This window comes from Galeopterus variegatus, unplaced genomic scaffold (assembly GCF_000696425.1).
Source record: "Galeopterus variegatus unplaced genomic scaffold, G_variegatus-3.0.2 Scaffold112, whole genome shotgun sequence".
Classification (NCBI taxonomy): domain Eukaryota; kingdom Metazoa; phylum Chordata; class Mammalia; order Dermoptera; family Cynocephalidae; genus Galeopterus; species Galeopterus variegatus.
The window spans coordinates 879,501-904,731 of NW_007726223.1; the positions used below are offsets into that span (position 1 = coordinate 879,501).

Here is a 25,231-nt window from a genome sequence, read left to right on the forward strand (position 1 = left end):
GCTTTTGAAATGGCAAGTTTCTCAGTTTATCAGACAGTACTTAAATACCTGTAGAAATAAAAATAACCAACAGCAATAGCATAAAAATATGTCAATTTCTTCTTCTTACTGTTTGATTTAAGGATTATACTTTTGTCTATACCCTCCCCAAACAATAAAACACCAAAGGCAACTCTTTGATGTATTGTTCAGGCCATCACATCTGTGTCACTTTACAGTTTATATTTGGTTTTATTCTTTCATTCATTCATTATTTCTTTGATTCTATGTAATAAATTAAACATGTCTTATGTACCAAGCATTATGTCAGACTGGGATTAAAATGAGGGATAAGAAAAAGTCTCTGTCATCATAATTCTTATAACCGAATGGAATCATTCCATGAAAAGTTTAAAAATTTGGAAGATAAATTGTTGTGATTCATTTATATCCAATAATTCGGAGCCCTTGAAACATTCCTAATGAGGTTTCAAATATATTTCTCTTTCTTATTTTATAAACAAACAAAGTTAAATCAAACTAAGCACTAATAAAAGCCAAACCAAAATTGTGAACATTACCCAGCTGGTTCAGAATTTCCAAAATGTTCTCCTTGCTTAAGTTCAGTGGCCACCAAAGCCAGATTAACTTTCAATAGCAATTGCTTTCATCTTTGAAAGGTTAATCCATGGGTTGGTATTAAAATAGGAACCCATAGTAAATCCTAATCAAATCCTACGAAATATTAATATCTGCTTTACATTAATCAGATATTCCTAACTAGGGGTATAGAGTACAAGACAGAAAAGAACAAATGTAGGTTCCATGTTTTCTACCTTTGAGGAGGAGAGTGAAGGATGTGGATACCCATATCTTATTTAAGTTTCTAAACTGGGTTTAAATTTGCCTTTTATGTTATTTTATTTTAATTAATGGGACTTTTATAAAATGTGAATACAGAACAAGTTTTTCTAATAAAAATTTAATTTCTACATAGAGAAATAGTGAAAGCGTAAAATGCACTTCTGATTTTGAAGACAGCAAATAAAAAGTACAATATTTGATTAATAATTTTTGTATTTATTACATGTTAAAATGATATTTTGGATATGTTAAATTAAATCAAATATATTATAAAAATAGTTTTATCTGTGATTGTTTACTTTCTTTCATGGCTGCAAGAAAATTTAAAATTCTGTCTCATATTTTTACTAGAGAGTACTAGAATACTAGTACTGCACTATGTGACACATATTACATATTTATATTACTCTTATCTTTTACCTCCTTGAAATCACCACAATAGTAATGAAATTATGAACATTTACCCTAGAGCTCATACATCAGGCACTATGCTAATCACTACTCACATGGTCTGATCTTAATGTATATACTATGTCATACCAGTTCCATACCTAATTGTATGTAGCTTCATGATAGGTATGTAGTAGGCACTCATTACCATTCTTGTCAATGATTAATTTTTAAGATGATCTTATTGAAAATAATTTTTGCTTTACAAGTAAAAATATAAGAGACAAGTTAATTGAAAAGAGGAGAAAATTTTATCAAGTTGTCTCAGGTAGACTTCCTCTTGACATTCATTTTTTAAATTAAGGTGGCATTGCCTTAGCGTTTGGCATTCCCAAAGAAAGTCTTTTCAATTCATGGATATGGCTTAAGATAGAAATATTTAGGAAAAATATGTATAAGATGGATTATATTTATTTTGAAATACCAGAACCCGGCCAAAAAGAGAAAAGGTTATTCCCTTCACATCATATTGCTTGTCTGGGAATCTTTCTAGTGAAAAAGCAAAAGGAGCCATAAAATTAAAGAAAACATTGATGGGGTTTTTTGGACACTAAAAAATGCCATCTCTTTTTCCTTTCTTAGGAAGAATCTCTTTCTGAGATCTCTGAAATAAAACAAATATCTAAAGCCTTTATTCTTTTTTTCTAAAACTTGTCTACATCCTGCTCTTGAGATCCATGTCCAATGCAGATTAGGGAAGAAAATGCTGTATTTTCATGGAGAATGATTAAATGAAAATAAGACCACCATGAGCTAGATTCCTTATTTCCCTGATGTAATCTGTGTCTTTTATAAATAAATTATGACAACTTTAGAAAGTTTTTATTATTGAGTTTTAAATAAGGTTGTAATTTTATGTCTAGAGAAATAAATTTTGACTTTTAAAACAATAAATTTCATGTGAAATTAATTTTGGCTGATGTTGAAGTTGTAGATAAAACTAAGCACTTTCTCAATGTTTTACTAAATATTTTTGGTTTCAAAATCTACGATATTGGTAAAGAAATGACTAAATAAAAAATTAAATAAAACTGATTAAATAAAAAATTGACTAATTTAAAAGTTGGGGAAGAAACACCCAACAAATTGTCCATTTTAGTGATGTTGATACACAATTGCTTAGAAATTCTGAAACACCAAAATCAACTAAAATGCACTGCCAACTCCCGATAGTCCATAGAAAACAGAAGCACATTGTTTTTCTCCTTCTTTCTTTCCAGCCCCCCTTTTCTTTGGTGGCTATTAAATTTTAGTAGTACATTAATGTATTAGAGCTTTGTTTAAATGCAGTTTTTTCACTCTTTTTCCTATTCTCTTTCTATGAGTGCAAAGTGCATTGCACACATCATAAATTAATACTGAGAAATCTAAATTTACCCCAATAGGGTCTCTCAGTGACGACTTTATAAACTGGGTCGTTGCTTATTCTGTGTGTGGCCACTTTGGTTATTAGTAGGGGTTACACTGACCACCTTTTCCCAGATTTATGAGGCTTGGCAAAACCTTGAGAAAACAGAGCCCAGCCTCTCTCAATAGAAAACATTATTAGATACTAAGTAAACATTAATTTAGGTTAACTGGTACCACTCTGCCCAAAAGGGACACGTTCTTATTTAGCTTTGCTCTTATTCAGATGGGTAAAAGAATAAGTGGGGGAATTGCTTTATAGAGACCACAAAGAAAGTACATTTAAGTAATAGTTAAGACTTTGTCCTTAGAACACCTTTGTGCTCTTTCGTGAAGAGCAGTGAACTCCTTCCAGGGAGGACATGCATCATGTCCTTCTCCCAGTGGAGAAAGATCAAGAGAACACTCAATCTTTTTAAAATTAGCACAGAATCCTCGATAACACATGATTGATTTCTCTGGATTCCAACATAAGCTTTGAGAAATAAGGCATATTATGAAGTTAGTTAACACATGGTTTTGAAATAAACTATTAACTCATTGACAACATTAAAGTTCCTGGAGAGATTAAAGCATTTTTAAAAGGATAACTTGAACTTATATTTCACCAACAAGTTAATGTACAAAAAAAAAAAGAGGGAGGTTGATTCACATGTTTGATTAAAAATGATTGGGCCCAGCTAGGTAGAGTGTGCCATATTGAACTGGACCCGAGTTAGACAAATCAGCTATAAAGAACAGTCTTGGGGCATTGCTGAAAATTTTAATGTGGACCGGAGATTAAGTAAAATGAATATTTATTGATGGGGGAAAAGGATATAATTAACTTATAGATAGGTTACAAAATAGAATATTTAATATAATCTCACTTTAGTAAGACACATTTCTATATATGCATAGAAAAATAAAGAAGGATAAAGAAGATTTTTAACAGTAATGATTTTTAACTGGAGCACAGATAGGAATAGGGTATTTTAATTTTCTTTTTGTTTATCTGTGACTTTAATTCTGTAGAGTGCAAACATACTTTTGTAATAGTCACAATCTATTATTAATAAAATATTTAACCAGCATTAAAATTGACCTTGATGTTTACATTAAGATAATGTGTATTGTGAGAGAATATAAAGAACCCCTAGACTTTAGTCACTGTGTGTTTGTTTTTGGTGTAGAATCCCATGGGTAGTTTTAAGAATATGCAGTATGTTTTTCCCGATAACAAACTAGTTTTCATAAAAAAACAACACTCAGACTTTGCTAAGAAATATTGAGTCTCTTTTTGTACAATAAAAAATAGATTAAAGCAGATTCTATCTTCTTTTAAGTATTCTAAATTCATTTTGAATTGTGTCATTTTTAGAGTAAGAACAAATCATTGCTTTAAATAAAAGTTTTTCAAACTCCTTACTTTCTCATTCCTAGTCATGTTATACATTTATTCATTCAGTATTAGGCCATTCCCCTAGGAAAACCAGAGAAACTTCGGTTAAACAGATTTGGCATTTAATAAGGACTCCTTGGTAATAAAAAGCAGTTCATAATGTGTTTGTGTCTAGCAGGTTGTAGACTATAGATTACAGGGAATAAATAATGTATGACAGAGTCAGAAAATAAGAAATAAGAAGGCTGCTGTATCATGTTGGACAGAATTTTGTGTTGATGTTTGAAGTGACTATGATGAAGAACATCTCAACATTTTTCTAATGCCCATTTCAATTTTCATGTCAAGGCAGATGTTATGGTTTATAACTATTTCTCAAGAATACACTTGGACTTTTTTAGGATCCCCTCTGGTATATCTAGAGAGGAGCAATGCCAGGTAGAAAAGAGAGATCAGAGGCTATTTCTTTTCCTTTCACTTTAAAAAGAAAATCAATTTCATTCTAGTAAAAGTGGAGGAAACAAGATTTTGTTCTAATAATATATATCCAGTTAGTATCAAGCCCCAGGTAAGGAATTAAGTCATTGCTTTGAATGGAGTTATTGTGCTTAAAAGGGTAGAAATGTATAAATATATTTAATGTTCACAGTAGCCTACTTAATGTAAAGTAAATGTAAATTAAATATGCTGTCCATGTTAAATTGCTTCCCCATCCCACCTTTTTAATGCCTTCCATTTTTCTCCATAGCACTTACCACATTCTTACACATCATATTATTTCTTTCTGTTTCTTTTTTCAAAGTGCAAGCTGCTTGAATAGAGATGCCTTCTTCAGTGTTCACTGAGGTATCTACAGTGCCTGGAAAGGTGCTGGACACTTAGAAGGTGCTCAATAAGTATTCCTCTGGATGAATAAATCAATTACTTTTCATTCATAGTAGCAGTTCAATTATTATTTTTAATTGGGTAAAATAGAATATTTTTCTTCTTATGTTAACAAGCACTAAAAATATGCTTGTAAACTTAATTTTACAAATATGATAGTAAATATTTTTATAGTGTACATACATTTAAAAAATTATAGGACACATATTAATAGTAGCCTATAGTAATATGTTAATTGTTCAATTATTATTTATGGCATACAACAAATTTATCTCATTTTGCTTGTTTTGATAATTCTTACTTTTTCTGCTATCTTGATGGTTTAACTTTACAGAGTTTGACCTTCATTCAGAAAGGAAAATGGTACTGATTAAGTATGTCTGTTGTTGTGTGGTGGGAATACTTGTTTATTCTTCAAAAACAATATAAATGATAGTGTTTATCATTTGTCTAATTTTTCGATAAAGAAATGGAATGCATAACTTAGTCTGGTCATAAAAAGAAGATAGTACAGTAGTATTTCATGAATTTTAAGATAGGTATTTTTTCCTATTTAAATATCTCTGAAATCAATGGCATCTTAAAATCAATGCCATGTGGTAATTTGATTGGCAACATTGTTATCTTAGACTTAAAATAATGATATATATTACAATGGCATGTTAGGTTAGATTAAACAGGTATAATAAATAATATTCATTTTCTTAGAAATGTTCTCATGATATGTTTAAAAACATTATTCTTTGTGAGAAAGACAAAAATTTGTTGACTTGTTACAATGATTGCAGAACATCTTAAGCCTTAAATTTAAAGCATTTGCTGATGTAACTAGATGTTTTCATTGTTAAAATGATACAAAAAATAGCTATTTGAATAGCAGTTGATATTTTTATGTATTGCATAACTCTTCAGTACTGTTTATATCCAGTAGTCAATACTCAGATCTCATCTTACTGACGTATTAGTAACATTTAACACACTGGCTCTGTTGGTCACTTCACCTTCCTGTAAAGATGTTATAGAAATCCTGAGCCCCACATACTCCTGGTTCTCCTCTTCCTTCTCTAGCAGCTTTTTCCCAGTCTCGGTTGCTGGTTTGGCCTCATCTCCCTGATCTCTGAATGACGGAGTGTGACGGGAATCAGTCCTTGCACATATTGTTTTCTCCACCTGAATCCTTCCCTTGGCAGTCTCATCTCTCATAAATGACATCTATATGCTGATGACTGAAATCAATGACATCTTACAATCAATGCCGTGTTGCAATTTGATTGGGATATATAATCAAAGTTTTACATCTATCCCTGACTTCAATTCAGTTGCCTTCTCAGCGTTGCAAGGTGGATGTCCAGAAGACAGACATATCATATCTAAAACCAAAATTTTGATCTGCCAGCAAACTTCTCTTGAGAACTCTTCCTTTGTATCCTATATCCGGTCTTTCAATTAATAGTTCCATCTTCAGAACACCTGCAGAATCTGACCAACCCGTCTTGCCACCTCCACAGCTAAAACTCTGGGTGTTTCATCCACCGAATATTGACCTTCTCCAGATCTTTACTCCAATCTAACTTTTCATTTAGGCCTTCCCTAAACATCCTCTTTAAATTTAAACCCAACCAGAAGCATTCTCTATCCGCTTCTTTTTCATTTTTTTTTTCATAGCACTTGGCATGATCTCTCCCATATAAGTTTTGATAACTATGCACCCATAACTAATAGAAAGGAGGCTCCATTTGAGGTAGAAACTTTATCTGTTTCTATGTTTTATTTTCAACACCTAGAAGAGTCTCTATTGCATTGTAAATGCTCTATAAATAATAGTCGAATGAATTTAAGACCATCAGCATCACCAACATAGGAAATACTTCTTGATTCTATCCCTCTCTCCCTCTATGCCTTCTTTTCTTCCTTCCTTCTAGCAAAATGTATTACTTGGCCTATTTTAGACCTGTGGTTCATAGACCTTCTGCTTTAAGTTAGTTGTGCATCCAAAGTTTGTGACAACTCTCATAAAAAACAATTTTTGAATTGTCTTTTCTCATATTGTAGTTCAACAGATTCTCCCAAATATGAATTATATATAATATAGCAACTTATTGTATATTATGTTGACTGTTTTATTAAGAAATTTAATGTGTTGTTTACAAAAGTCTATTAACTAACAATGGCCACAAAGTAATTCCCTGGTGTATTTCTCTTTCCACTGAGTAGAGTTAGACTGCATTTATCATGCTCACAGATAAAACACACGTCAGCTATGAAATAAAGTCATGTTTTGTATTTTTCTTCCTTTTTAAACTTCTAATCAGTTCTGCGGTGATTATCATTATCAGACTTTTGATCCACCCTTATTATCACTTATTAATTAGTACTTCAGTGGTAGTGTTATTTTTGAAGTTGCTGCTGGAGAACATGCCTATCAAATTGCATAGTAAAATTAATAAATAAAGAAGGAATAACATTCCTAGGTTGAAGGTAAGACAAAAACATAGTAGGCTATTAATTAAGCAGTGCTTAAATATGTTTGGCTGAAAGAGCTGGAATTTTACAATGATTAAAATGAGTCTAATCTTCTAATTCTTATGCTCTGATCATATGAAAGACATACTAAAACTCTACTGTCTAATAATGTTAAGGCAAATATCATTCTACATTTCTACTGTTTTTGAAGTAAATTTATGATAAAAATTTATTGTAAGTAAAGGAGGTTATAAAACATTTGTACAGTTTAAAGATTAATAAAATTTATATCTATCATTTTTCTGTTACAAAAATACATCAAAATACAGTGCTCAAATGAGATAGTAGTGTGTTTCTCTGTTTTTCTGTGCAAAAGGATGGATATAGTTGAGGGACCAGGGTGGGTCAGTGGCTCTGTTCTGCCCTCAGAACCCTCAGAGAATTGTCCTCAGCTGCACGCTGAGCACCACTGGCTCACAGGCACCTTCAGCCTGTTTCAATAAGGAACAAAAGGGAATGCAGGCAAGTAATTTATTTTAAAGAAGTGTCAAGTGCATTACTCATATCACTTTGAATTAGTGAGAATTTATTGCCGACCCTGTCCCCCCAGCTATGAGAAAAGATGGGAAATGTAGTTTATACCATGTGCCTTGCTTACAGTTGGAACTGGTCCATTTCTAGTCCTAACATGAAGTAAGGGTTTTGATTCTGGGGGACAGTTTCTACCACACCCACATGGCCATTTTCATCATATGATAGACATCTTTTAAAACAGATAGTCTTTTCCAAGGAAAACATTATTTGTAATGTTAAAAACCGAATTTTATTTTTCATTATGATTTCATTGTAGATTTTCAAGTAATCCATACCTTACTAAAAGTCATAGTAGTTGTTTAGTGGAGATAATGTAAATCATAACCATAATTTTGTATATCTTGTGCGTAGTGTGATTTGTTTTAGGCTGATTATAAACCCATTGGAAGATTTTCAGAAAATCAATTTGTTTGAGACTTTGTTTTAAAATAAAATATACTCTTGGTGGCTAAACATCTTAAAGAAATGGATACTATCAGAACTAAAGTAAAGAATGGTTCAACTACACCCAGACATCTGAGAAACATTGTGATGTTTCTTCATCCACACCTCAATATTTTCTTTTATTCATAAAGCATAATCTACCTATCTCTGTAATTCGTTATAACAACTATCATTTTTTCTCAAGTTCTCTATAACAAATTTACAAGTAATTTCCTAATTATTAAAGGATACCATTTATCACTCTTAGAAAATTTACAGAACCTTGTACTCCCAAGATTCATTTAGTGTTTAGTGAGTCAGAAGAATAGATTTTTAAATTATGTTTCCCCTTTATAACTGGTTGATCTATCTAATGAACATTTATTAGGCTTTTACTTTGAGCCTAGTCAGCTTCTATGATATAAAGTAATGTATTTTCTATGCGTAATCATCTTCCAAAATTTTTGGAGAAGATGTACATAAAATTCAGACAATATACAAGGAAATTTGCCTGTGAGTGTAGTGTGGTAAAATCTGCTTTAGTTAACCTGGTAGAGAGTGAATGAGTGTTTTGACCTGAAACTTATCCAGAAATGCTCTTTGGATGAGAGTGTATCCATGAGAGAAGAACGTCACGCACAGGGAGGGAGAAGGAAATGAGCATGACTTGGATTTGGAAGGCATGTGTTCATTGACCATTTTAGCAAGAACAGGGAGTGCACATTGAGGAACAAAGAGACAAAGTAATTTGTGTAGTTAAAGAAAGAACTTGGATACTAAGCTAGGAAGCTTATATTTTAAATTAGAGATGGCATTATGAAAGCAAACACTTTAAGAAACATTTAAGAAAAACACTGGAGAGAGCAAATCTGGAAACATTAAGCAGTCCCAGGACTGGAGGTTACAGGCAGAGTCCAGAATACCAATTGCAGTAACCCATGCACTTATTCACAGCAACTTGAGGCTACATTAGTGGCCTTGAAAATGGAGTAGAAAATTTAATCCTAGAGATAATATAACATTGACATTATCAAAGGCATCACTGACACTGAGACAACTTTGGTAGTTAAATAACAGATATTCCCTCTCCTGCCCCTCTGTGCATGTGTGTCTGTAAACATATATGTATGTATGTATTCGTGAGCTTCATAACGATGTTTCAGTCAATGACAGATCAACATAAACAATGGTGGTTCCATACGATTATAATGGCTATACTGTATAACCTAGATGTGTAGTAGGCTCTACCACCTAGGTTTAAGTAAGTACACTCTGATGTTCATACAATGATGAAATTGTCTAAGAGTGAGTTTCTCAGAATGTTTTCTCATTGTTAAACAACACATGACTGTACGCACTTGTACATATGTGTGTGTGTATAGATAAAATATATTAGTTTTCTATTTGATAAATAGAAATTATAAATCTGAAAGCAGCTTTCTGATATCTGACTCTGCAGTAGATAAAATCTAATAACACTGATCCCTGAGAAAACACTGAATTAAGTTTTAAAAGTTAACCTCTTTTAAGAAACAAATAGGTCTATGTATTCTGTTAGTTAATCATTTTTTAAAAAATATTTATAAGTACTTTACTAGAACCACATAATGTTTCTTTTAGGTTGATGACTGTTAGTCTATTTCTGTAGCTTATAAAAAAATACCTGAAACAGGATAATTTTTAAAGAAATAAAATTTATTTCTTACAGTTTGGGAGGCTGGAAAATCCACAGTCCTGGGGGAGCATCTGGTGATGGCCTTCTTCTGGGTGGGAACTCTCTACAGGGTCTTCTGGCAACACAGGTATCACGCAAGATACTTGTGTGATAGAAGGCAAGAATAGCAAGACTTTTCCCATGCGTTCTTCTTATGAAGCCACCAGTCCACACCCATGGTACCTCATTACTCAGTGAATGGATTAACTCATTCATGAGAGCAGTCTTAAAGGTCCCACCTTTCAAATACCATAATTGGATTTTTTCACCGTCTTAATAGTGTTACAATAGGGATTGAGTCTCCAATACATGATTTTCTTTTTCTTTTATTTTTTTTTTAAGATGACCGGTAAGGGGATCTCAACCCTTGGCTTGGTGTTGTCTGCACCATGCTCAGCCAGTGAGCTAACCAGCCATCCCTATATAGTATCTGAACCCGTGGCCTTGGTGTTATCAGCACCACACTCTCCCAAGTGAGCCACGGGCCAGCCTCCAATACATGAATTTGATGGGGGGCACATTTGACCTATAGTAATGATACATTAACATACTAAATTTATATAAAAGAAATCTGACACTGAGTGGTTAATTAAATTTCCAAAGATAAGATGTCCTGTATTTTATCAAAGAGGCAAAGTCTTTAGGTTCTTAATTCATTGATCTTTCCACTAAAGCATGATGCCTCCTTGCTCACGTTTTCTTTGCATCCTTTATGAAAGAATAACTGGGGAATCTGACATACATTTGAAACATCAGATTTTAGTAGTTCAAGTTGTGTGATAATAAAAACCTGTAAAGAGCAAAAAACTAAAATTTCTTTTCCCAGTCAATGCAAATTTCATTTTTAGCAGCAAAACGTAACTTGCCTTTTGATGGTAATGATTTTATCTTTTTCATAGTCTTTGAAGGAGAAACATATTGTGTACAATTATATAGTTTAACTGTTTTTAAGTTAAAGCCATTTACAGTTTGTAATATTTTTCCTAAAACATGTTACTTTGCAAATTTGTACTACAGTGATTGATCAATAGATTGATAGATAATAACATATGCTCATTTTAAAGTAACAAAATGCAATGTTTGAAAAATGAAAGTTGCATGACTACCTGATACTCCATAGTCCCTGGAAGTCAGCTTTTTTTGAGTGAATAAGTAAAATAGTACCCAAATTAACTTTTTTAAAAACTCTTAATTTCATGAGGGTAATGCAATACAAGTTTTGTTGAAGAGATGTCTGTAAAACTGATTTATTGAAGTGCTAAGAGTAGGAAGAAATCTTTTTCTCATTGTTTTATAATCAAGAATTTGTTGCTCTTCTTTGACATTCCAGAAGACACAGGCATGCACTATTACAATTGAACTTCACATTCTTTCTTGCCCAAGACAGCAATAATCTCTACATCTCTGCTTTTTTCCTCTAAGTAGCTTGCATATTTTACTGCTTAGACACTGCTCTCCCATCCCCTTTTTAATGTGGATATGCATTTATTTAGAAAGAGGTATGTGTTGTAAATTTTCTAGAAATGTGGGAATTATATAGACAGTACAAATGCTTAACAGCTCTTAAATTAAATATGTTCTTAATTTCTGATTATGTTTAACTTAAACTTTGTCTTCTGGATAAAACTCAACAATTGACAGGAATAGAGAAGGGGGAAGTAGAAAGATGATGGTAAAGAAAGAATCACATTAAAATATCATTTTATTATGACAAAAATTTCCCCACTGTGACCATGGGGATAGGAGAGGGGAGAAACTTAAAACTTCCCAAATTGTTAAATAAGGATTCGCTCATTTCCGAATCCAAGTACCAACAGGATTCATTTGCAGACCGTAGCCAGTTAGAGGAATAGGAATATCCTAATCTATAATAAGGAACAATCATCAGTGGAATCATCAAAATGGCTATCATTTATTTTGTACATTATTTGGATAGAGATTTTAATGTATATTAATTTAAATTCAATAACAGAGCAAAGTTGTCATTACTTCCCAAATTGCAAAGAAAATCCTATTCAGGAAGTGGTAAAACTGAAATTCATACCCAAGCCTGCCTGACTCCAAAGCTCAAACACCTTCCATTGTTTTATGACCCCTCTCTATATGCAAGGGTTTTCTGGGACATTCTCAAGTGATATTAAAAAAAAATGTGATTCTCAAAAATCTTGAAAAATGATACTCAGAATTATCAAGAAAGTCCCTGAACCACTCAGTCATTTCTCCTATTTTTTCTTGGGTATGAATCTCTGTAGCATCTATAGGTCATTCTAGTTTAGTCCCCAAATTTCCTTATGTTTCTGGGACCGTTGGGGTGACACAAGGTTTTTGAGTTTCCATGATATAACACACAAGGAGGGTATAAAGAAATTTTAGCTGCTTCTTCACCATACATCATAGAATTGGGCTGGTGAGAGAAAGAGGAGAAGATTGACTGCTTCTTACATGTACTTAAGAAATAAATGCTCATCTCCTACTCTGTGCCAGACACTGTGATAGGCTTTGGGGATACAGTGGTGAATGAGATAGATGTTGTGTGTTCGTGTGGTTTAAAGGAAGTGCATGTGCCTGTAGATAGAGATCATGCTTGTTCTGGATTGTATAAATGCAAATATTGTGAGAGGCAAGAAATGGCCCTAATATCATTTGCAAAGATTTTTAAAACTGATTTTACTGTATTATAACAACTCAGTGTCTTGAATACTCTAAAAAAAATGCAGCAGTTATAATTAAAGCTAAAATTTTTTATGTGTGAAACTTTTTTGACTAGTATAATATCCAAATAAGCCTTCAAAAATAACTTTAGGTTGGCTTACTGTCAAAACTGTTTTTAAATATTAATATTAGCTCCAAGACCTCCCTCATAGACTTTTTCTTCAAACATATTTAGTAATCCCAAATTGAATAGTCTAATTTTTTTTTCTTTTTACCCTGCCTTTTATTTTTTAATGTCTACAATTTCTACATCCAATGAAGCAATTAAATGTGTCTTTTTTTTTGTTAGGATTTCATTTTGGCAGTGCATATGGGCTCAACAAATTGGAATTTTAGAGAAAAATAATGTATTATTATTGCAATAGGGATCTTATCTAACTGTGCACTGAAAAAAATTTACATTGTGAAATAAAGGGTAGAAACTTAAATGCCAAATTACACAAACATATTTGCAAGCATGATAGGAGAACATGGGAGTTGCCAGGCATTCTTTTAAGTTTCATATCCACTTAACATCTTTAAAAAAATAGTTGCTATCATAGTTCATCGAAGAGCTTTAAGCTTACACTTGCTGAGAGCTAGTTATGTGCCAGAGAAGGTACTAAGTGCTTTCCATGCATTATCTCATTTTATTCTCACAACAATCATAGTTGATACGAACTGATAATTCTGTTTGATTAGGAAACTAGACTTAGAGAAATTACGTGAATTTTCCCAAGGATAAAGCTGATAAGTAGAAAAACAGGGATTACAACCCAAACCATCAAATAGCCAGGGCCCGAGCTCTTAACCAGTAGGCTGAGCCACCCCTGAAAGATTCAAGAATTTTATCTTAGTTGTTTTAACACATGGTGAAAATAAACAAGTTTAATTACTGAGAATTGTGAGAGAGAGATTATCTAAGTTGCATTCTGTACTTTAAAATCAGACCAAAATGCTAGTTTCATTTTTGAGTCAATTTCAGAGGTCATATACTAAAAGGCAATATGATATTTTCTGTAAGAAAAAAATGTGAAAAATAAAAATGAGGAAATGTCCATCAGTAGCTGTGTGCTTAACTCAGAAAACCCCTGCTTATGCTAACTGAGGCACTTTTTAAGAGCAGAAAGATTTGGGGTGGCCACTTAAGTCCAGCTGTTCAGATGTAGCTGAGGATATAAGGAGGAGTTTAAACACAGCTCAGAACCTGCTGGAACTAGATAAGGAGGGCAATGAGGTGGAAGGGAAATTAGATAGCCCAAATACTCAGCACATGGCTTCAACAGTCATGCAAAAAAAAAACGTTTACATAAGAAGACCAGAAGGGTCTTTAGAAATATGAGGCTGCCTGAAATTTCTGACACTTGATTAGTTTCCCTGTCATAGGACAGGACTCTAATCCACTCTGTACATATTGTTTATGCACTGGGCAATTGCAAGTTACTTTTTAAATACAAATGTGTTTTTTGTTCAGGAACCACTCTTTTATATGCATTAAGAGAATGTACATCTCTTAGACTATTTTCTGTTGTTTATGACAGAATACCTGAAACTGGGTGTTTATTCAAAGAAAAAAAATAATATATTTTTTACAATTCTGGAGGTCGGGAAGTCCAAGGTCGATGGGGCGTATCTAGTGAGAGCCTTCCTGCTGGTGGCAGGAGGCATCATATGGCAAGAGGGCTGAGGGCTCTTCTTTTTCTTGTAATGCTACAAGAATACTCCCATGATAAACCTTTAACCATAGTAAACCATGAATCAATAACCATGAATGGATTAATCCATTCATGAGGGCAAAGCCCTCATAATCCAATCACCTCCTAAAGGCCCTACCTTTCAATACTGCCACACTGAGGATTAAGTTTCAATATTAGTTTTGCATGGGACATTCAGATCATAGCAATAGGTAAAAGGGATTAATTCAGCTTTACTCTTGAGTACTATATGAAGGTCCATACAGTGCCTCTATATTGCATGACCAGTACATCAAATAGTATTTGTGAAAGAAAGTGTTATAGAGTCATACTTCAATATATAATATATTCATATGAAGGCATATATAAAGATAGTATAAAACTCATATTAATTTTTAAAATATTTAATAATTTTACAAAAATGCATTTTGAAATTATATAATACGTTGACATTTATTTTGTTTTATTAATTTCTAAATAACATTAATTAAAATATGCATGTTGAGGACAGTAAAGCTCATGGTACAGTAACATTTATTACTTATGCAAATATATATTTGAGTTATAGTTAAATGTGGAAGGAATTAATACGTGCTTTTAATATTCCATCTTAGAGCTAGCTGATATATTAAGACATCCTAAGAAGCACAATTGCTCTTTGAATCTGTGGGAAAGACAACTCAAATCTTTGGTATGCTATAAATATAGTAATTTAAAAACTGTTATCAATAATACTTGGCATGTTTACAGATCTGGAATGGTTTAATATGTTATTTAAGGTACTTTTTTTTTTTTTACTTACCGAAACCTAATTGAATAATAACAGAATATCTGTTTTTGCCACGTTTTTAGTTAGAAGATAAGTGCCTCCCTTTTTTTTGTTATCATGTCAATAAACTAAAAATTATTTTTGAGCTCTTCCTATACATATCAAAGTTTTGCTGTGTTTAACATGTAATCATAGGGTGTTTTATAAGCTGGTATGAATTTTAAAACATAGTTGGTAATAAAATAACAATTTTAATGTAAGTAAAAATACTTTTTAAAAATTGATCCTGAATAAAATGTAGCTGTTTTTAAACACGTATTTTTTTTTTAGTAGGGAAATTATTTTAATTAACTATGTAAAATAACCCTATACATATGTTCAAAAAAGATCAGCAACTAATAAAATAAAAAGTATGCTGAGTTCTTAAGTGGCATCATAACCAGGCAGAGTAATTTGTTTAATGAAAACTGAAAACAAATAACTTTAATAAGAGTTCATGAAAGCTCTATAGGCAGGTTTTAAAAGTAAGGGTTAAGGGTGAGAATGGAAAATAGAGCAATGAATTAAGTAGGATAGATGTATAAAAAAATTACAACCTGTTAAGATCTAATACAAAAGACATAGACATGTTATTGCTATACTTTGAATATACCATTAAATATACTGTATCCTTAAATTTCATAGTCCATAATCTTATGTAAATTTGTTTTCTTCTTTTGAAGCTAGTATTTTTTCTGGAAAAGACACCAAAAAAAGCCTAATTATTTTAATTTTTTTAATACAAGTGAAAAATCTTAAAGTCAAATATTACTCGTATTTACCAATGTTCTACTTTGATTTTTTGATTTTAAAGTTTTATATGAACTTATTATTCTATTAGCTATTATAATTATTTCCCCTTTCTTGATAAATTATGTGACTTAATTTAAATGAGTAACATTAGAGGCATTCCAAATACAATTATGTCTTACCCTTCCTAATGAAATTCAAATGATCACTTTTACTCTCCCCTCTTAAACTATAGAAATGGAATTTATTTGCTTACATGTTCATTTGCTTTGGTGATCTCCAGAAAGAAAAATTATTTTCTTCATTTTTCTTTATACTCTTAGATGTTCTGTAGTATTTTCCTAGGAACTCTACTTTACAGGCTTTATAAACTATAAGGATACTTTTAGGTCATTATGAATTGCCTTTAAAACCATAGTTTGCTCTTGTATTTAAGTAGTGTATTAAGGCAAACTGAATACAATAATTTCAAAATGCTGATACTCATTGATCGCTCGCTATGTACTTGGCATGATGCAGTACTTTACATCACGGTTTTTTAATCCTCACAACAAATGAGTTAAGTACTTTTATCATCCCCAATTTCAGATGTGATAAGTGAGACATGATGAGGTTAAGTAATTGGGCCATGGATAAACAGGAGGCAAGGGGCAGACCTGGGCTTTGTGCCTGAGTGCTTAAACACCATACTACTCTGCTTCTGACATTTTTCAGAAGAGTTACAGAAGATATAATTGGGAAGAATTAGAAATGTGGGTAAAAGAAATTTAACAATGCAGTCATAAAAGGCACACCAATGAAAATAATAATATCAGTTTATATATAAAAGTTATAGCTTTGTTTTAAAAATTACTTTTTAGATTTTAATAGTTGAGCTAAGCCAAAAGCAGGAATATTGATTGGGCCAGGGTCTTAGAAACTTCTGAATTTCTGGAAGTAGCTGGTAGATTATCTATGGCAAATTCAGATTTCTATTATGGATAACCGTCTTTCAGAGACCAGCCTTATTCTGGGCCAGCAGCCCCAACAATGAGCATGTACAAACATTCTATGATGTTCACCTAAGAAAGACACAATTAGAAATACAAGTGGATTGGAAAAGTCTCATTTGAAACATTTTAAACCAAGGTGAAATCCCAAAAACATATGTCATCATCACTAGTTATATAAACAATGATCACTATTGAACTATTAATGTCTAGAGTGTTGGGCAATTTTTTAGTTTTTAATTGGAAAATATAATATAACGTGAAAATTGTAAAAAACAGGACCACCACATGTCAAGAAATGAAAGGAAATTCTCAAATTTACACATTTTGTCTGACATTCTTATGCAGGTGTTGTGCTCTTCTTATTAAGCAAGCACCATGATAATATTTTTGAATATAATGAAATACCTATGTTGCTTTGAAAAATAAATTTCCAAGCTCAGAGTTATTTCTGCTGATACAAATGCCATCACACCACTAAGTTAGTTTGTAAACAGAATGAATATTCTTTATAGGTTGTTGTGAAGAATCAGTTTTTAAAGATTCAAATTTATTTATTGTCCACGTTAGCAGAAAGATTAGATAAATATTATGAAGTCTGGGAAAATCTTCATTGGACATACAACTCAACATGTAAATTAATAAATAAATTTGTAATTCAGGAAAGAAATAAATTAAAAGTTTTGGATATTTGCCAAAACTTAGCTTTGATAATAATGACATTCCTAAAAGATAAAGAACTCAAATAAATTATAGCTAAGAACCTCTCAACAATAAACACATGTTTAATACTTAGTTTATTATTTCAAGAAAATATAAGGGTTTTGCCTTCATAATTGCAGTAATTCCTATTCTGCTTTATTCAATATTCTTTTTATTAAAAAAAAACAACAACAAAAACCTAGGGAGCATGTATCAAAATATTTGAGGTAGATGGTGTAAAGTTCTGAAAAACAACCATTTCGTATATTGAATACAAAAGGCTGACATTAAAATTTGACAAAATATTCTGTAATTCTTAAAAAGCATATCGGAATTCTAGAGGGTAAGAAAAAAGATGATTTTAGTCATTAAATGGTGCATGGGTCAAAATGCTCTCTAGAGTAAGAATTTGAAAAGGGAAATGTTAAACCTTTGGACTATGGATTATTCCAATTTTAAGATAGACCAATTATGATTATGGTATTGGTACTTTCTCTGATCCTACAAATTGATAAATATCAATTCCCTGCTTTGAACAGCAAGTTGACATGGGATTTAGGATAAGGAAGATGATTATCAACAAAGTCATTTACAATAATGTTTCATTACTTTTTTGTAAATGTCTTAATTGAACAGTTTGAACCTCAGAGGCACTTTATTTCATTGGGACTCTTTGTAATTTGAAGATTGTTCTGTTGTTCAAGAAAAAAATGCAACCACAGTATTAAATCTAAGTGGTTACACATGTATATTCTAAAATCTCACTATTATATTATTTTCTGTTGAACTCATTAGGGGTAAGAGCCTAAAAAAATTGATCTGGCTATAAGTAAATGGCTATATGGCATGCAAACCCAAGTAAAATGTAGCAGTAGTACTTTGTTGAACAGGTATTTATATCCCAATATACTTTCAGCATATTTTAGAAATATAAACATCATGTTTAATCCACTGTGAAATAAAAACATAACTGCTGTATTTTATCTTTAAGGACGTTAGCAAGTAGATTAACATTTAATCAAATGCAAGTCTCTTCTTCTTGGTCTTTGAAAAGTCAGATAGCCTTCCAGACTCCATTGAAATATATCAATTGATGAGAAATTCATGACATTAGGAGGAAATGAAGTCCATTAATAGAAAATAAAAGTCTTTCAACAAAAACTTGCTGCACTAGAAATTCTACTCATTGCTGGGAGTACTATACACTTGAGCAGTGGTTGCATACTCCTAACTCTAATAAGCAGTAGGATATTATGTATACTAGAAAATACATAAAAGGGAAATTCAGAAAGGATGAGATAAAGTAAATTTAGATAAAAGTTCTGGCATTCCAAGATCCATTCTAGCAGACTTCTTACATACCACTTGTATCTTTCTTTGGTATTATTGCAATTATCAATGGAATATACAACCATGGAACTTCTCATTTGTTTGTCTATATTGCCTCTTTGGCTCTCAGTTTCTTTCAAAATTGCTGTTTAGTTCATCATCCACAATCATGGTAGTGAAGGAATGTTGTGAATAACTGGTCAATTTTGTGCATCCTATCGGAAAACCATCTAATCAAACAATTGCTCAAAAGTATGAGTTGCAATTTGGCGAAAATGAGTTCACACATATATTGCTTTTTTTTTTTTTTTTTTTTTTTTTGAGACCGGCTGCACCGCGCTCAGCCAGTGAGTGCTGTGAGTGCACCGGTCATCCCTATATAGGATCCGAACCTGCGGGGGGAGCGCTGCACTCTCCCGAGCGCTCCACGGGCTCAGCCCATATATTGCTTTTAATTTGTGGTAGTCATAGCTCCTTGTTCCTCCTCAGATAAGTAAAAAATTCTCAAGTGATCTCATATGCACCACAAAAGTATGAAGAAATAATAGCTATTTATAAAATTTTTAAAATCAAGGATTCTTTTTCCCCTTCCATAACCTACACACACTCATACACACACACACACACACGTGAGAAAAAGTCCTAAATTAAGTGTTCTAGGTTTTCATGTGTGAAGAATTATTGTATATTTTAATTACTGTCCCATGAGCAGAAGCTATTTTTCCACATAACAGTATATTATACTGTCTCAATGACTTTGACATACATGAATATAAATAAATAAGACAAATCAATGAAGTTCATATATAAAATTTTATATCTCTTGCTCCTCAAATAAATGTTTTGATGAGTTACCATTTATCTACTAAGTTCTGGACTCTGCACTCCTTAGGGAAATGGCAAAAGGCTTTCTTGAGTGTCAGATTATGCATTTGGATCTCTGATTTAGTGGAACAGTGTGTAAAAATCTCTCATAATCAGAATACTCCCTATTGGCTTCATATCTGAAAATCCCCAAGAGTGCTGTTTGTCCCAGTGAACATCTGGAGTAGATTATACACAGTTAATTGGCTCCAGGTCGAGCCTGTTACAGACAGTAGCATGTAGTATAACCTATAGAATTCACTAAATCCACCCACTTCGGGTTAAATCACACCTACTTCTCTCCATAATTCCTCCCATATACGGGACACATACACACGTGTATGTGCACACAAAATACACACATACACACAGACATACACACTGAAAATAGGAAAACATCAATAGATTTGTGGAAAGGTTGTTGGTAAGACATGTAGCCCATAAATTATCTCAATTAAAAGATTAACTATTGAATTAAAAGGATTATTGGGAAGAAAAACAAAGAATCAGGAGCAGCAGATTGTAGAGAATGACTGTTTTATAGTAGAAAAATATTTAAAATCTTTTAAAAAGTTCTAGCAGTTTCAGGATTTAGGCTTTATTTTGTTCATCCTCCTTAGTATATGTTTCAGCACGTGTAGGCACTTACCAGAATGCCTTAGCAGTAAAGAAAGCAATGCTTTGATTTTTAACTTATTTAACGATATTAATGAGTTGGGTTTAAAGGAAACAGTATAACTACTGTTCATTGAAAACCAAAACATCAATCTTCCTAACTTACGATGTTGGAGGCACAGGGCATGTCTTAGCGATTAATGGCCAGTTGGAGGAGTAGATATCGCAATACATAGCCAAGGGCCGTTAACCCCAGCTAGTCATTAATTCCCAGGAAATGTCCTGTACTGAGGTCATTATTCCTAGTAAAATGCAAACATGGAAAGTTCCCTTTCTTTTGCCTATGTACGTAAGCATACATTTACATTACATACCTTGTTATGTGTCATGGAAAAAAGTAGTATTTAATATGTCCAGAAGCTCAGAAAAACTAAGCCTAATGAGAAATTTAATACACTTAGTCTCTACATTCAACTTTCCTTTCACTTTTTTTGGAAAGTGTGGGTAGGAGGGAGAATACATGTTTGTAGGTCAAGGCTGTGGGTCTGCTGCAATCAAGTACCAGTGTTGTGCTAACATGTGGATATAGGGAACAGGGAAAGAAAAGGGAAATGGGATTATAGAAGCTCTGATGAATGTGGGTGGAACCATCACACATGATCGAATACCAAAGGCAGTAAGGAGGATGCATTGTTTTGAGCCATAATATATTAGGCACCTGAACAGACATTAGGCAAAGCTGCTCTTTGGTGTCTCCTCTTCCTTCTCTTCATAGCCATCTAATCAAGTCTACCATGTTGCCTGCCTAGCTTTTCAGCAACCCTTCACCAGATAACACTGTTTTCTGGAAACTCTTTTTGTTCTCCATGAAACTATTTTTGCCTTGTGTAAACCAATACGATACCCCTTTTAGCTGCTTCCGTAGAATCTCAAAAATATCTCCACTTAGAATTATTTTATGGTACTTTAATTATTTGTACGTAATCAACTACTCCTTTCAGAAAAGGATCTTATCTTTCTCCTCACCTTACTAAATGGTTAGGGATTAACTATGGTGTTAATGACTGATAAGAATATATATAATATTTATGTGAATATATATATATGTTCAAATATCATGACAAGTTATATAAATATACATAAATCTATAAAATATTAAAATATAAATATATAAAACTTGTGATGCTATATGCATAAAAGCAACAAGTTTTTAAGAATCTGTAACTCAAAGAATGCATCCACTTTTATGTGTAAATGGTAAAGTAAAAAGTTGCAAGGGTGCATTTCTTGAGAGACTGAGAAATTTAAAACTCACATAATTCAAATTTAATCTGATAATTTTTTCTATAGATCAGCTAAAGTAACTGTGTTGTAGCACTAGCATAAACATGTTTTCTTACTGCCTTTGAAATAATACAATTTTTTAGAGCTTATTTCAAATATGTTATTTAAAGAAGGACTTTGTTAGTGTTTTATATTAAAATATGCATAATCAAAATTCTAAAAACTAAAATTTTGATGACGGGCTACTGATGGTATGGATATTTTTTGGTAAAAAGGACATTCCTGTTGTCTTTCAAATTATTTCTAATTAGGTGAAACTTTCAAGAAATGTTAAGTAAATGTAAATAAAATATGTGATATGTGGCATATTTAATAAATTACTCTTAAATACATGTTTAAATCAATTTTATCATTTGCACATGCAGTAATCTTCTAAAAGAAGAACTAAATATACACAGAACACACACAAAGAATAATTTGATACTTCCTGTAGGTATCTTTGAAAGTAATGAAAGTAAAGAATATAGTTTATTAAGCATTTGAAAAAAATATAGTTTATTAAGCATTCACATTCAACATTTCACAAAGAAATTTAACATAAAATTTGAAGTCTATTCTTAAATGCTTATCATGCATAAACATAAATTGAAAAACCTTATAGTAGTATCTTATTTCGCTTCCCCAGATTGATCTTAATTTCTGAGATTTTAGGTAACTGGAGCCTTGTTATTCACCGTCTGGGAGGCATTTTAGTTGTGAAGAGTTGCCCTCCCTTTAGAAAAATTTACTTTGTTTTTGACCTTCTCTTAAAACTAAACCATATATGAATAAAATATTTATTTTGAACCTTAAATAATTAGAAAATTACTTTGAATCTAAATTTTTTTTAGGGCTGAAGCTATCACCAAAGAAATAGAAAAATTATTTGGACAACAGTTAAAGCAGGTATCACATCCAGAATTCTCCCTGGAAGTTGACATAGCAAGATCCTTTCTATAGGCTGTTTCCTAGAAAGAGAGTAGTAAGTTAATGGAGAAGGGAGAGAAGTTGAATATTCCATCAGGAGTTGAAGATCACTTGATCCTACCACAATGAAAAGCACCCAAAGACTTTAGTGTTAAGAAGGCAGACTAGCTAAAGTCCTGACCAAGTGTTATTTTATCTATCTCTTACTTGCCCGTGACCTTGCAAAATCTATTTAACTCTGTACCTCAGTTTCCTCATCTGTAAAATGAGATAAATAATTACCTACCCTTTATGGCTATTATCAGCATTAAATCATTTTATCTATGTAAAGCACTTTTTAAAAAGTATCTGGTACTATAAATACTCAATAAATATTTGTAATGTTTATTATCAGGCTTTGTTTGAAATATGGGTGATTTACTTCATGTCTTAACTAAGACAACCAAGTCAGCATATGTATGGCAACCTAGTTAATAACTACTTCCTCCCACTTATAGGTTTTTGTTTTTCTGTACAGTGCTGCCCTGTGCGGCATAGTAAGACTGCATTGTTCTAGGCCTAACTTCTACACTGGTGGCCCTAACCTGATCTTGTCCAATTTCTTCAATTTAAGTGGACTTTTATTTTTTTATTTTTATTTTTTTTCCTTGTGACCAGTAAGGGGATTGTAACCCTTGGCTTGGTGTTGTCCGCACCGTGCTCAGCCAGTGAGCGCACCAGCCATCCCTATATAGGATCTGAACCCACAGCCTCAGCACTCCCAGCGCCGCGCTTTCCCGAGTGAGCCATGGGGTCGGCCCTTAAGTGGACTTTTAAAATGTCTTTTACATCAGAAACAAGAGAAGAACTCCTTCAAAGTGACAGCTTTTGTCTATTTTCTTTGGGGATCTTTTCTTTGGGGGACGATATGAGGTTAAGAAGTAGGCTTCTACCAGTGCTCTTATCTGACCAAAGAATTTGTCAAGTTATGGAAAAATTTGGAGCCTCAGACATTTGCATTAAAAACAAAAACAAAACAAAACAAAATAAGACAAAAAATGTTAATAGTGGAAGAGATGTTAATTGACATAGTTGAATTTCTGGTGGTGCATTCATTTCTACATCTGAGCAAAGCCAGTCCTGAATTTTGCAACTCAGTTCTGATTCATTTACTCTGCAACAATTTCATAAGAGCAAAAGAAGAGAGGAGAAATTGTTTTTAAAAAATCTATATACATTCAGAGAATTATAATTTAGTGAAGTCTAGGAAAATCTGCAAAGTACTATATTAATAGTTCTTTTCTTATTTTTTTAGATTAAATTACCAGTGTTTGAAAGGGAGCATTGTTTTCATCATGAATGCTAATAAAGATGAGAGACCAAAGTCCAGAAGCCAAGATTTTCACCTTTTTCATGCTTTGATGATGCTAGGCATGACCATGCTGTTTCTTCCAGTCATTGGAACTTCTAAGCAAAATATTCCACGACTCAAGCTAACCTACAAAGGTAAATATGTAAATAGTTCAGATTGTTTATTAAGATTTCTGAATGCCTTTTTTGATTACAGTATTTGTTTAATTTAGAAATGCATATTGACATCTATGAAATGTTTATAGTGTGGGCATCAGTTAATAAATTATAGAACACAAGACCAAGTATTTATTTTGTGAGAAAAAAGGATGTTGAAACTACTCAAGTACATTTCCAGCCCAGTATTTGTGCTCATCAATTTGGTCTGCAAGTTGTAATTGATTTTGTGTTAAAACAAATGTCTCTGAAAATAGGAAAATGCTAACTCCACATAACTGCTACTAATTAGTTTATTCCTCGTTAGAGGGAATGTTTTAAACACAGTAAGATATCTTCAAAAAATTTTTAACACACTAGGATAATTTTAAGATAAGCATATTCATGTCTTGTAATAGCAAACAGGCAATGTGAAAGTCTTAGAATATTGAGATGAAAAAACTGTTTAAGAATTAAGCTAATTCTTTGTAAAAGCTTAAATTAACATAAAAGCAAAGTTTATAGGTTATTGTTAGTCATATTGTGTGTGTAGGGAGTTTGTGTGCATACAACTTTTTCTACAAGTTTTGTGCCCAAAGGCTTTTTAAAAAAAAAAAAAATGTATTCTGGGCTTCATTAATACAAGTAATAAAAGGGATGTAGGGAGAATCAAACTCCTTTATTCTGAACTTTGGCAGGTGAAAATTATGCTGAAAATTTTAATACCCTGTGATCTTTAACATCATATTTTTCAGCCCAAATTATTTAATGTTATTAAATAAAAATAATAAAATAATAAAAGCTAACTGAGTGTCAAATGTAAGAGTAAGTGAAATTAGCACATTATAGCCATTATGCATTTTATATGTTGGTATTTACTTGGAATTTGTATCT

At 32.3% G+C, this 25,231-nt stretch overlaps 1 protein-coding gene across 1 annotated transcript in view; it reads left to right on the forward strand.

Moving 5' to 3' along the window:
* SEMA3D (sema domain, immunoglobulin domain (Ig), short basic domain, secreted, (semaphorin) 3D) overlaps window positions 1–25,231 on the forward strand; it is a 193,396-nt gene that overhangs the window by 37,552 nt on the left and 130,613 nt on the right. The window contains exon 3 of the mRNA XM_008586731.1: window positions 24,147–24,337. Within this exon, the coding sequence (XP_008584953.1) occupies window positions 24,187–24,337 (151 nt within the window). The 5' untranslated portion in view covers window positions 24,147–24,186. The remainder of the gene's footprint in view (window positions 1–24,146; window positions 24,338–25,231) is intronic.